This window comes from Peromyscus maniculatus, chromosome 7 (assembly GCF_049852395.1).
Source record: "Peromyscus maniculatus bairdii isolate BWxNUB_F1_BW_parent chromosome 7, HU_Pman_BW_mat_3.1, whole genome shotgun sequence".
Lineage (NCBI taxonomy): Eukaryota > Metazoa > Chordata > Mammalia > Rodentia > Cricetidae > Peromyscus > Peromyscus maniculatus.
The window spans coordinates 117,069,151-117,083,124 of NC_134858.1; the positions used below are offsets into that span (position 1 = coordinate 117,069,151).

At 49.8% G+C, this 13,974-nt stretch overlaps 1 protein-coding gene across 2 annotated transcripts in view; it reads left to right on the forward strand.

The window, feature by feature from the left end:
• The window catches only part of Xylb (xylulokinase), a 35,756-nt gene that overhangs the window by 14,462 nt on the left and 7,320 nt on the right, over window positions 1-13,974 (forward strand). For both annotated transcript variants that reach the window (XM_042282030.2, XM_042282032.2), the window contains 7 exons: window positions 2,483-2,601; window positions 5,457-5,538; window positions 6,913-6,953; window positions 7,496-7,611; window positions 8,383-8,498; window positions 9,079-9,152; window positions 11,269-11,365. In XM_042282030.2, the coding sequence (XP_042137964.2) occupies window positions 2,483-2,601; window positions 5,457-5,538; window positions 6,913-6,953; window positions 7,496-7,611; window positions 8,383-8,498; window positions 9,079-9,152; window positions 11,269-11,365 (645 nt within the window). The remainder of the gene's footprint in view (window positions 1-2,482; window positions 2,602-5,456; window positions 5,539-6,912; window positions 6,954-7,495; window positions 7,612-8,382; window positions 8,499-9,078; window positions 9,153-11,268; window positions 11,366-13,974) is intronic.

Genomic DNA, 13,974 nt, shown 5'->3' on the forward strand with positions numbered 1-13,974 from the left:
TTTAGGATATATATATATATATATATATATATACTTTATTTAAGTGTGTGTGTGTGTGTGTGTGTGTGTGTGTGTGTGTGTGTGTGTGTGCAGTTGCCCGTGGAGGCTGGAGGCATCGGCTCCCTCTGGAGCTGTAGCTGTAGGAGGCTATGAGGCACCTGATGTGGGTACTGGAAACCAGTTGGGTCCTCTACAAGAGTAGGACAAGCTCTTGCACGAATCCTAAATGGTCTTATAATAAAAACCAGAGCCAGAAAGATCAGAGAAGCAGAGCAAGCCACAGCCACCACCTCTTACCTCACCAACTCCTCAGCCTGTCAGAGCATCTGCAAGAAAGCAAATTCCTGTCTCCTCCAGCCTTATATTTCTTTCTCCACCCAGCCATATTATTTCCTGTTTCAACCTCCCTAGTGCTAGGATTAAAGGTATGAGCCACCACTGCCTGACTCTGTGGCTAAACTCTGTGGCTGGCTCTGTCCTCTGATCTTCAGGCAAGCTTTATTTCCCAGATTACAAAAATATAGATATATAAAAACAAAATATCACCACACTTAATCACTGAGCCGTCTCTCTAGCCTCTGGTTTTAGTTTTTTATGAAACAGGATTTTGCTGTGTGCCTCAGGCTAGCCTTGAACTCAATATGTAGCCCAGGCTGGCTTTAGGCTCAGCAATCCTTCTGCCTCTGCCTCCTGAGGTACTTTGATTACAAATGTATGCCACCGTGCCCTGCTCGGAATTGTTAGCTTTTAGTATCAAAACTGATGAAATAGACATGATGCCAGCAGAGAGAAGAAGCTAGGAGGAAGTTGCTGAAAGAACTCAAGGATGAGTGTAAGAGGATCTTAGTCTGTTTTCTGTTGTTATAACAAAATACCTGAGACCAGGTAATATACAAAGAATGGAAGTTTCTTTAGGGGCTGGTGACATAGCTCAGTTGGTAGAGTGCTTGCCTAGAATTCATGAAGCCCTGGGCAATTCCTAGCCCCATGTAAAGCTGGATATAGTGGTGTATGCCTGTTATCCCAGCCCTTGGGGGTTGGAGAGGGGACAAGACAAGTTCCAGATCGTGCTCGGCTACATAGTGAGTTTGGGATCAGCCTGGGGTATGAGACCCTGTCTTAAGAAGAAAAAGAAAAATTGGTTTTCTTGATTTCAGGCACTTGAACCTGTTTGGCAGCTAGTGAGGCCTTCTTGTATCGTGACATGTGGAAACAGCGAGTGTGCGGCTCAGGTCTCTTTTGGAGAGATGGCTCAGTGGTTAAGAGCATACGCTGGTCTTGCAGAAAACCCAAGTTTAGTTCCCAGCACCCATGTCTGGTGGGTCACAACCACTGGGACCTTCAGCTTCAGGGGATCCAACAGCCTCTTCTGGGCTCCTGGGATGATTGCTGTCATGTGCACATAACCACAGACAGACACATATACACATTATTAAAAATAATAAATCTTGGGAGAGATAGTTCAGCTGTTAAGAGTGCTGATCTTCCAGAGGACCTGAGTTCAAGTCCCAGCACCTACATGGCTGCTCACAACTGTCTATAACTCCAGTTCCAGGGGATCCAACATCCTCACACAAAGTGTATACAGGCAAAACACCGGTGCACATTAACTAAATAGATAAGTAAATAAATCTTTAAAAGTATAAAAATACCATCATAAAGACCCCATCTTATGTGTCTTTTCCTGGAAAAGCCATGAGATTGGGAAATCTCTGAGGGCTGCCCTCTGTCAGGGCTGCCTCTGGATTCCTTGAAACCCATGGGACATAGGGAACACTTTCTGGTTAACATGTTGTTGACATGCCTGTTCCTGGCAGGCCTCAGAACAGCAGATTTTTCAGGCTCCCCATGTGATGGGAGTCTGTGGAGAGCATTTGGAGGCGTGGTATACTTACCCGGGCCCTGCTGCCCGCTGGCTCTTGGGTTCAAGACATTCAAAGTGTGATGAAACAGATCCAGCCACAAGGCTGGAGAGGTGGCTCAGTGCTCCTGTGGAGGACCTGAGCTCAGTTTCCAGCACCCACATGACAGCTTACAACCATCTGTAACTCCAGTTTCAGGAGCATATGACATTCTTTTCTGGCTTCCACTGGTCCTGTGTGAATGTGTGTGCACAGTCATACATGCAGGCAAACATTCCTACACATAAATACATCTTTTTTTTTTTTTTTTTTTTTTTTGGTTTTTCGAGACAGGGTTTCTCTGCGTAGCTTTGCGCCTTTCCTGGAGCTCACTTGGTAGCCCAGGCTGGCCTCGAACTCACAGAGATCCGCCTGGCTCTGCCTCCCGAGTGCTGGGATTAAAGGCGTGCGCCACCACCGCCCGGCACATAAATACATCTTAAGCAAAAAACAAACAAACAAGAGACTCAGCCGCACATTTACACTAGGGAATTAATTTTATCTGCCAATTTCACCTATCTCCACCAAAGCCACCACGCCTCCAGATGTTTTTATTTTTGTTTCCTTCCTTCCTTCCTCAGGTTCTGGAATGAATTTGTTGCAGATCCAGGACAAAGTCTGGTCTCAAGCTTGTCTTGGTGCCTGTGCCCCCCATTTGGAGGAGAAGCTGGGCTCACCTGTTCCTTCGTGCTCAGTTGTGGTAAGTCTTCTTTTCAGTGATGACTCCTGTGGGTACTGGCACTGCTGGTGGAGCCTATGGAGGTGCACACATCCATGTGCACGCATGCACGCGTGCGCGCGCGCGCGCATACACACACACACACACACACACACACACACACACACACACACATTTGCATTTAAGCCTAAACTCAACATTTGACAATAGTCAGAATATCTGAATATCTGGATAAGGGGCTTGTGCATGGCAGAGCTAGATTCCCAAACTATCTGAAGGATTTCTGGGTCTCTGCACACCGAAGGGTAAAAATGCACAGAGTGCTGAAATTATGGCCACTGGTATGGAAGCTTGCAGCAGGCAGGCTTTGGAAACCAGAAACACTAAGGCTCTGACAGGCCCTGGCATCACATCGACTAAGGCTAAACCCTGACTTTGCTCAAGCTTGCCTGTTCATGGTTTATTGTTATTATTTTTGCTTTGTTTTGAGGCAGGGTGTCTATATAGCCCTAGATGGCCTGGAACTTGTTATGTAGACCAGGCTGGCCTAGAACGCTTAGAGATCCACCTGCCCCTGCTCTCCAGTGCTGAGGTTAAAGGCGTGCACCTCACATCTAGCTTGACCTGCCTCTCTTTAATCAGGGTTCCAATTATTTTCCCCATCTGGAGATAATACTGTCTGTCTTAGAAGGCTCCCATGCAAATGAGATGAGATACGGTATGTTGAAAGGATTTCAGATGGTGGTTGGACACACTAGTAAGTTAAGGGCACTTGACCATGAGTGTAGTGCCACCCATTTGGAATGGATATGAACCCAACGCCCAAGTGTGATGTGGTTGGCCGGCTCTGTTCTTGGCCATCCTGAAGAGGCACGAGAGTAAAGAGAGTCCAGTGGTGTCTTTTGACACACATGCCGCATGTGTGAAGGCAGAACAATCAGAAAGAGCCCCAAAGGGACAGACAGCTGAGTGTGAAGGAAGAGGGAGGCTTCATGGAACTGGTCGTGGGTCACCAGGAAGATGGCTGTTCCATGCTCAGGCATATCCAGTTTTCAGATTCTCACTGACCTGCTGAAGTGTGCACAGTCCTGCCCAGAGAAGCCTACAGTGCAAGACACAAATGCATGGATGCCACGAGCCAGAAAGACAGAAAAGGCAAACAGAAAACCGGCAACTTCCGTGTGAAGCAGCGTAGAAGGCCGGAGAGTGGTGCAGGCATTAGAGGAATTTACCAAGGCATAAACAAAGGGGGAGTTAATTAAAGCACAGGGGCCACTGTCCAGAGAGTCACACTGCTGAGCGACAGCGATGGTTATATATAAGATATCATGGGTCACTAGGGGTCAAGCCCCAAGTAAGTGGCTGTGGCCTGATTGTTGAAGTGTGGGAATTTTGCTTTTGTTTTTGGTTTTTTGTCTGTATACTGAGCCCCTGGAATGTTAACTGCCATCCGTGGTCTTTTGTTTCATGTGAAATCGAGACCAACTCTTTGTCTAAGGCTTTGCCTAAGGCTTTGCTTGCCCTACACCAAGAATGCATATATGGGAATCTTTTCAGAGGCGAGTGTTGGAGGAACTGGAAAGAGCCGGTTCTGAAAAATGCATCTTTACTTACTGACCATGCATCAAGTGATGATGGGAAGTCACTGTGGCTTCATGCAGGTGTCACCCCTGCTGGAACCATACTTGCTCTATTGGGCTTCCCTGACCCGTGTGTCCTGTGAGCGTGGGGGGCAGCCATCATCAAAGAGGATGACAACCTGGGGGTGAGCGACTGCCTCCTGCTTGTCCCCAGGGAGACAGTCCTCAGGACCAGCCCCAGCTTTCAGAGGTTCCTCTGTGGCTTCAGCCTCAGTTGCCTTTGGGGTGCCCGGTGGAATGGTGGACTCTTAGGCCTCTTGCCCTCCTGTTTTCTCTAGTCTCCTGGGTCACTACTTTGAGTTAACCTGCTTGCAGGCCCCATCACACCCTGGCTTCTGAGGCAACCTAGGTCAGACATTTATTTTCCCAAGGGATGGCTTGTTCTCAGGGAAACCCAAAACATTGCTGGCTGGAACAAAATTTTCTTCCCATACACTGTGAGAGTGGCTGCCTACATGTATGTGTGTACAACATGTGCAGGCAGTGCCGACAGAGTTAGAAGATTTCCTGGAACTGGAGTTACAAGTGGTTGTGAGGCACCGTGTGGGTGCCGGAAACTAAACCCGGGTCTCTGCTGTTGCACCAAGTGCTTTGAACCGCTGAGCCGTCTCTCCAGCCCCCTTGCCGTGTGTGGTTTTATGTGGAGCTGGGGATCAAACCCAGTGTTTTGTGGAGGCTAGTTGAGCATTCTGACAAATGAGCTGCACCTCTAACCTACCCCCTTTTTCTTGAGACAGTCTCATGTGGTCCAGGCTGGTCTTGAGCTTGCTTTGTTTTCTTTAGAACACTGTTCTTTGCACTTGCCTGTCTGACTTTTAATCTGGTTGCTGGCCTGATAAAAAAGTGAATAAGGCATTGGCTGTATCTATGAGCTTGCTTACCAATGTCCTGTTACTTTCTGTTCTTCAACATTGTATCCAGAATTTGGTGTTCACAAAGTAGGTACAAGTTAGAGATTGCGATGTTCTAACTCCCCTCAATCTCAGACTCCTCTGACCATCGACGTGCCCTCAGGCCTGTGGTTCCAAACCTGTACTCCTTCTGCTGTGTGGCTAGGAAGGATGATGGAGCTCCAGGCTCGGCCACAGATGCCTGCAGCCTCCTCATGGCCGAGGTGTGGAAGATTCCTTCAGCTCCAGTGATCTGGAGCCAGGCGTCTCCTGGAGGGTGATGTGCATGGCTGTGCTGAGCAGGCTGTGGTCACCTCAGCAGAACACGGGGGCTCTCTCTCCTCAGGGAGCCATTTCTTCCTACTATGTCCAGCGCTATGGATTCTCTCCAGCATGCAAAGTGGTGGCCTTCACGGGGGACAATCCAGGTAAGTGCCTCAGGAGGAACTGCTCTCCAAGTGAGTATGGGTTGCTGGACTTCCCGCCTTCCTTTTCCATAGATATGTAATTGAGATGGGGCCTCCCTCTGAAGACCTGGATCTTACCATGTAGCCCGGGCTCTCCTTAGATGCTCATTCGTCCTCTCTTCCTGGGTATGGGGAATATGGATGTGAGCCACCACACCTGGTTCATAGTGGACTTTTAAAGAATTCCACTCCGTCTTCCTGTTTGTCTCTCTGTGTGTACACGTATGTGTATGCAGATGTACTTGTATGTGCAGGTGCATGTGCATGTGTGTGTGCATGTGCAGACCAGAGGACAACCTCAGCTGTCTGCTATTCCTCATAATGCTGCCTAACTTTCTTTTTTAAGTAGGGTTTCTCACTAACCTGCAACTCTTAGGTAGACTAGGCTGGTTAGTGGTAGAGCCTCGAAGATCTGTTGGGTCTCTACCTCCCTAACGCTGAGTCCCTAACATTGGGGCTGTAAGTGCATGCCACCATGCTCAGCCCACAGTCCAGCTTCTTGATGAAGCCTTCTGTGGTGTTCTCTTTTCCCTCTGAAGTTTGATTCTTTGTCTCAGCCTCAGCCCGGTCCTGACCACCTTCAAAGCCCTTCCTTCGGGACACTGTTTTGACGTCATTAGATCTAAGGGGTTCTCCTTGCCGACGTCTCTGTAGGCTCATGGGTGGGCACTTTTCATCCTTTTGATAACCTTGCTGTCCTAGTGCCCAGGCTTCAGCTGTCCTGCCCTTACTTGGCCTCCCGTGGAGGGAGCTTTGCAATGTCGCCTGTGCTTGGGCGTGAGCCGCCTGGAAGCACAGCCTCGGAACCCAGCCTCCAGCTGAGTTCAGAGGTGTCTGATCCAGCCCCGTTTCTCCATCACTCAGTTCACTCACTCAGCATTAGCGAGCACCAGCTGTGTGCCGTGTCTTCTTCAGTAGTGGGGTGTGTCAGCAACGAGGGCAGAGGGCTGCTACTGGGGAGCCTGTGTCTGGGTGGGGGACAGTCCTCATGACCTCAGCCCTGCTTTGTCCTGGTTGAGGACGATTCGCTGCACCCCCGACTCACCTCTGTCTTTCCTGTGTGTTCTTGATGCCGTGGCCTGGTCTCCTTGCTTCTCGGGACTTCTTGGAGAACCAGGCAGTGGTGGGGAGTTGGAATCCCTGAGAGAATAGACTTCAGCCCAAATCAGGGGCCTTGGCTAGAGCAGCCCACCCCCTGACCCCTGCCACCTTTTGGGCTCCTTGAACTCAGCTCGCTGAACTGTGGGTATCTGTGCCGCTGTCCGCATGGTTACTGCGCTTTGCGTTGTGGGTCATGTGACTCCTGCTAACCAGAGGTTTCCCTCCCCTTCTCAGCGTCGCTGGCAGGCATGAGGCTGGAGGAAGGTGACATTGCGGTAAGGTAACTCCTCACACCTACAGACTTTCCGTCCTGGGGGCCACAGTGATGAGCCTCAGCTGTGTGTTGGCTACACACCAGGGGGTCTGCTGCCTCCAAAGAGGATGGTGGCCCACTGTCCTTCTTAGACGGACGCTGCCCTTTGCTGACCTGTCTGCTTGACAGTGACTAGTCTGCTGGGCATAGTGCATGAGCGCTGGACATGGGCTGTGAACTCCTGGGTATGTGGGAAGATTTAATCTGGCTTTCTACATCCAGCAGGGAAGCCATTTGGGAAACCGTTATCTTCATGATTTTGTATTGAGTTCTAGAAAGTCAATAATGGTGTCCATGAGAGCCTGGATCTGGGTAGCAGACCTTTAACTCATCTGGTATGGGGAGTCAAGAAGAAGGGTCTTTGAGGAGGTGCCAGTTGTCACCTGCAGTATGAGGAAGGAAGTGATTGGGTGAGGGGGAGCAGGATGCGGAGTAGTCACTGGCAGAAAGGGAGCATTTGTAGCCAAGCCCTAGGCACCTCACCCTCTACTCTGCTCTCCTCAGGTCAGCCTGGGCACCAGCGACACCCTATTTCTCTGGCTTCAGGAGCCCACACCTGCCCTGGAAGGCCACATCTTCTGCAACCCAGTAGACACGAAGCACTACATGGCCCTTCTGTGGTAATCCTGGAATCTCTGGGTCGGGGGAGGGAGGTGCAGACCGATTCGGCATAACCAACACCCCAAGGCGTTCCTACTAAAGTGCCTCATGGGTAGCCAAGACCACAGGGACACACACAAGTTCCTGCTTCACAGCAGAACTATCTTGGGAAGAGGCCAAGACCTATAGTCCTCCAAGCCTGGATTCAAACTCTACCTCCAACGCCAGTGTCCTTCATGGTTCTCTGACATATCTAACTTGACCTTCAGCACATGGTCTGGGGGACAGCTTGCTTCCTGAAGGTTCTCACAGGAGGTGTGTGTTCCAAATCCTGAGCACAGGCCTTTGGTACCTGCTGGAAGCTCCCTGGTTTAGAAGGCTTCTGAGCTGTAAGCACCAGGAACCGCTGGAGAATGTTCAGGTCTAGTTGTGCTGGTAGCTGCCCCCATTGGAGAGCTGATGCAAGGTACAGGACGCCCTGTCTGGACCCCACTGTGGCAGCTTCCAGCATAAACAGAGCCCAGAATAAGTGTGAGTCCAGCGCCTTCCAGGATGCCCGTGGAACCCCAGGAGAACCTCAGATACTTGTGATCAGGCTGCCTGCTGTGCCCAGCCCAGGGGTTGTGGTCTAGCCTGACCTGGAGACCCCTCTGTCCAGAACTCTTCTAAAACTGCTGGGTCCAGTCTGCATGTCAAGTTTAGTGGTAGGATCCTTGCCTAGTGGAGCACCTGGGTTCCAAACACCACCACAAAACCTGGAAGCCTAGGACTCACACTGTGTGTTTCTGCAGCTTCAAAAATGGCTCCCTTATGAGAGAGAAGATCCGAGATGAGTCTGCTTCCTGTTCCTGGAACAAGTTCTCTAAGGCCCTGCAGTCCACGGAGATGGGGAACAAGGGGAACCTGGGTAGGTTGGCCCTGTGACAGGGGCAGGAGGGCTTGGGATACCATGAGTTGGGGGCGTGGAGGAGTTTGGGGGGTCCTTTTTGTCTACACTTGTAGCCTCACGAGCTGGTGTGGGCCCCCAGGTTCTGAGGGTGGGATCATGAGGCTCCCCTTGGGTGTGGAAAGTCAGACCCCTTCTACCCCTTCAAAGTGACGAAATGGCAGCCCCAGGATCTCCTGAGCCTGCTGCTTCTCTGTCCACAACTTCCTGCCCCAGACAGGGCTGCGTTAGGAAGAATATAGCACCCAGGCCACGTCCTGAGGAAGGGAGGGCCATGTCTTCTCTGCACACCTCGGTTGGTGCTCAGGGTTAGGGAGCTGCTGGGGGGAAGTGAGAAGAGTTACCTCAGAACAGACCAGGCCATCCCAGCCCCCCTCTTCTATGGGAGAGAAGGACTGAGGATATTGTAGGGCTCCTTGAGGGGATGGGAGGAGGCCTGAGGTGCAGATGAGGTAACTTTGCTTCACCCTTTTTGAAGACTTTTGAGAAACTTCTTTGTTCTGGGTCGCTGGCAGCTAATCTCTTCCTGGTTTTGCTTCAGGTTTTTATTTCGATGTAATGGAGATCACCCCTGAAATTATCGGGCGTCATAGGTTTAATGCGGAAAACATTGAGGTAACTTACGTCTTTTTTTTTTCCTTTTCATGGTATATGTGTGTGGTGTGTGTATGCATGTTTGCGTGTGTGTTGCCGGTGTGCATGCATGTGGCAGCCCAGGATCGACACTGGGAATCTTCCTGAGTTGTTCTTCCACCTGATTCATTGAGACAGGTTCTCTCGATGAAACCCAGAGCTTGTTCAGGGGATTCTGTCTCCACCTTTGAGGCTGGACCCACGGGCAAGCCACCATGCCCACCTGGCATTTCTGTGGGCTCTCAGACTCCAAACTCAGGTTCTCTTGCTCACACGGCAGTCACTGTAACTGCAGAGCTATCCCCCAGCCCAGACACATATGCTGTGGGTTTACATCGACTCAGGTGTGGAGTGCTCTGTTTAACAACAGGTCATCGGATCATGCTGCTTGCAGGGGTTCCGTCACCTGCCCATCTACAGATGTGCTCGGGTGCGTTCTAGAGGCTGCGGCCTTAATCGGCTGACAGTCCCTGTCTCTTCTCCAAGGAGGAATACAGGGGACCTGAGTACTCTGTGAGCTACTATCTGCCCCTAGACTGATGTCACTGGACATTTCCTTGGTGGCTGTTCCCTCCACCTCCCAGCAGCCCTTGGGTCCTGAGGGCAGGAGTTTCTTCCTACTGGGAAGAGCCTGTGGGGGAGACAGTGGTACTCACTGAGCACCACTGGGTTCCCAGCATCATGGTGTGATTGTAGTATGTCCTCTTTCTCTAAGCAACTCTGTGAAGTAGGCACGACTAACCCTTTTTACAGATGGGGAAGCTGAGGGCTTAGTAGCCGGCCCAGAGTCACAAGGTACAGGTGGTGGTGGAAGCCCATGCCCAGGCCTTCCTGAAGCCGCTTCTCAGAGGCCACTTTTCTCTCATTTCCATGGGGCCCCTTCCGGGAGAGCCCTGTTGGGATGGGTTTCCTGGTAGTTCCCATGAGTTGACACCATGTTTTGAGGGAGTTGAAGCTGGAGGATGCTTGTGAACCCAGTGGATGTTAGGGAGCTTAGGTGAGATACTCTAGTCACTGTAACAGTTAGGTGGAAATTAAGTATTACACATTTGGTAGAATGCTTTGGATACAATGTAGGTATCCATGGGGGTGGTGCATGCCCTTAATCCCAGCCCCCGGGAGGCAGAGGCAGGCAGAACTCTGTGAGTTCGAAGTCAGCCTGGTCTACAGAGTAAGTTCCAGGACAGCCAGGGCTATGTAGAGATCCTGTCATAAACAAACAAACAAACAAACAATGTAGGAAATTCATCCTGGTCCTCAGGTTGAAGTTCAATTTCTGTTTATAGAGAAAAGATACACATGCCTGCTCTCGTGTACGTTAGTCCTAAGCCTGCTCTTGTGTACATCAGTTCTAAGCTCATCAAGGAGAAAGTAGGGTTCTTCATTCATTCATTCACTCAGTAGATATGGGTTTTCCCCCAGATTTGCTCATTTCATATGTATAAGTATTGGCTTGCATGGATGTATGTACATCATGTGTGTGTTTGGAGACCTCAGAGGCCAAACGAGGACACTGGATCCCCTGAAACTGGAATTACAGATGGTTGTGAGCTGCCACGTGGGGTTACTGGGAACTGAACCCAGGTCCTCTGCAAGAGCATTGAGAGAAAGTGGCAAGTTTACTTCTTGATCTGAGGGGCTGGAGAAGCAGGCCTCTGCCTGGTGGTGACCCTATCGAGCTATCATGATGCTTCAGAGTCATGGTGGATACTCAGGATAAGTTCATGGCTATCACTTATCCAACAACGTCAACTCCATATCCTAAGCCCTGTCAATCTAATTTGGCCATGGTGACCTTGAAAACTGGGTTCTGTCATTGCAGCCCTAAGTTAGGAAAGAGGACAAAACAGGAAGAGCCACATGATATTCAGGGTCAGAGGGGAAATGTTAGAGTCAGAACTTGAACCCTTGGCTGCCTGAGACTGAGCAATGTGATGTCACTGAGTCCTCAGAGTGGCACACAGGTGAGGTGTGAGCTGTACGTGTGAGAGTTGTGTCCGTGTGAAGATGGGACAGGTGAAATTGATGGTTAAAGTAAGATCACTTACACACACACACACTCAGAGTCCCTCGTGCTGTACCCACTTTCTGTAAACAGGTCTCAGCATTCCCTGGGGATGTGGAGATTCGAGCTCTGATCGAAGGACAGTTCCTGGCCAAGAGGGTTCATGCAGAAGGCCTGGGCTACCGAGTCAGTAAGTGAGCAGCCATCTGGATGTGTTCTGGGGCTGGGGAGGGGCAGAGGCCCAGAGATAGTACCTAGTAAGAAGGTGGGTGGACTCGGTCCTGGGTGGGGTGAGGAAGTGATTCAGGCTCCTGCGAGCAGGTGTAGATGCAGAGGCGGGGTGGCCTGCTTCTCTGCTCTGTCACTGCTTACCAGATTTCTTGGTCGTAAGTTGTAGGCATCAGGAGAGGTCTGTGGGTGCCCCAGGTCCTGCCTGCAGAGAAGCATCCTGAGCTCTGAACCTTGGGGATATGGATGGACAGTGTGGGTGGAAGGCCTGTGTTCTGGGGACATGACTGGGCCTCTCAGCTGAACCAGAGAGAGTGGCCATGGAGTGCCACCGCCAGCACTCAGGACTGAGGAGAGGGCAGACCCAGGGCTCTTGGAAGGGATCCTAAGAACTTGACTGTAGAGCAGGCAGGTCCCAGAGCTCAGGGGCTCCAGAAGGGTCTTCAGAAGGCTGTGCTAGCCCACAGCGTCCAAGTGAAGAACTGGGTGTGGTAGTGTAAGTCATTTGTCCCAGCACCAGGGAGGCAGAGGCAGGTGCATCTCTGTGAGTCCCAGCTCAGCAAGGGCTACGTAGTGGGATCCTGTCTCAACAAAGAAACCACAAAATCCCTATGAAGCCTCTTTGCCTCGGAGTGCCCATGGAAGCCTTTATGGACAGTTCAGGTTCTGTGCTGAATGATTTATTGTCTTTGAACCAACCAAGTAAAAGGATACTATAAAAATAAGCTCGGGGAAACCTGATAGACAGCATCTACTTAAGCTGAATATACATGCCAGCAATCTTATTCTTATGTAAACACGCACGGGAACATACATATGTTCATTAAAGGTATCCGTGGGGAAAAAAAGTGTCCATGAGAACATTCAGTGTGGCCCTCGCTTACTAGCCCTGAGATGAAAGCAATCTAGTATCTATTGAGAATAGACAGACTGACTGGGAGTGGTGGTGTTTGTCATTTTATCCCAGCCCTTGGGAGGCAGAGGCAGAGGTAGACAGGTCTCTGTGCATTCCAGACCAGCAGGTGACAGACAGACCTTGTCTCAATAAAACAGAAATTAAAAGAAAACAAAAAAAATGTAGATAGGATAAATGCATATGTATTCACAGGATAGACTACCACACAGAAATGAAGAGGACCCCCCTCTTAATTACACGCCACAGAATTTGTAGGTGACACAAACTAATGGTGAGCAAAGGAACAGTGTTCAGACTCAATGCAGACACTACTCGCTGCTGCTTAAAGCAGGATAATTCGGGCTGGGCGTGGTTTGGTTGGTAGAGTGCCCACCTAAGCCAAGGCCCTGGCTCCGTCCTCGGCACCATATAAAATGAATATGCTGGCTCATGCCTGTAATCCCACCACTAGGGAAGCCTTGAACCTGCTCTGTAGCTGAGCATGACCTTGAACTTCTGATCTTCCTTACTCTGCTTCCCAGGTCCTGGGATTACAGTATGTACCAACAATGCCTGAGTTTTAATACAAATATTAAAATAAGTAAAATAATTCCTATGAGCCGGGCTGTGGTGGCACACGCCTTTAATCTCAGCACTCAGGAGGCAGAGCCAGGCTGATCTCTGTGAGTTCGAGGCCAGCCTGGGCTACCAAGTGAGTTCCAAGAAAGAGCAAAGCTACACAGAGAAACCCTGTCTCAAAAAAACAATAAATAAATAAATAAATAAATAAAACAAAATAATTCCTATGGATTCTCTCATCTAACTATCTTGGAACTGTATTTTTTTTACATCCTGAAGGTTTTCAAAGCCCCCAGACATCTTTGAGACATGAGATTGTGTGAACAGGGCAGAGAAACTGGCTCTAATTGCCTAGCAGGGGTCTTTGGCCCATCAGTAGGGGACATCTAGGCATGGAGGGGCCATCCAGCAGCCCAGAGTGCAGGAGGAGGCAGGGCAGAGAGGCTGGAAGGAGTGTGTATGGTTACTCAAGAGCAATTCCTGTAGAACATAAAGACATTTACTCTCTTAGCAAGTTGAAAAGCAGAATCAAGCCTGCCTTGAAAGCTCTGCTGGGTTCCTTTTAAACAAGACCTCCTGGTTTGGGGGGTGGGGGTTCCTTTTTATTTTTGAAGTATATTTATTATTTGTGTATGAGGGGGTGGGCGCATACAACTCAGCATGAAAGTGGAGGTCAGAGGACAACTTTGGGGTCAGTTCACTCTTTCTACCACATGAGCTCTGGGGACTGAACTCAGGACCTCAGGCTTGTCACCAAGCGCCTTAATCTGCTGAGCCATCTCTCAGCAGGTTCCTTTTTTATTTATTATTTATTATTTTTCATTTTAAAAATCTTACTTTGTGTATATGGATGTTTTGACTGCATAGATAGATGTCTGTGTACCACTTGTGCGCCTGATGCTTGCAGAGGCCAGAAGAAGGCATTGACGCCCCTGGAACTAGAGTTACAGATAGTTGTGAGCTGCCATGTGGGTGCTGGGAATCAAACCAGGGTCTTCTGGAAGAGCAGCCAGTGCTCTTATCCACTGCGCCATCTCTCCGGCCCCCAAATAAATCCTTTTTAAAGAGAACAAGAAAAAAAAGAAAAAAAAGCCACC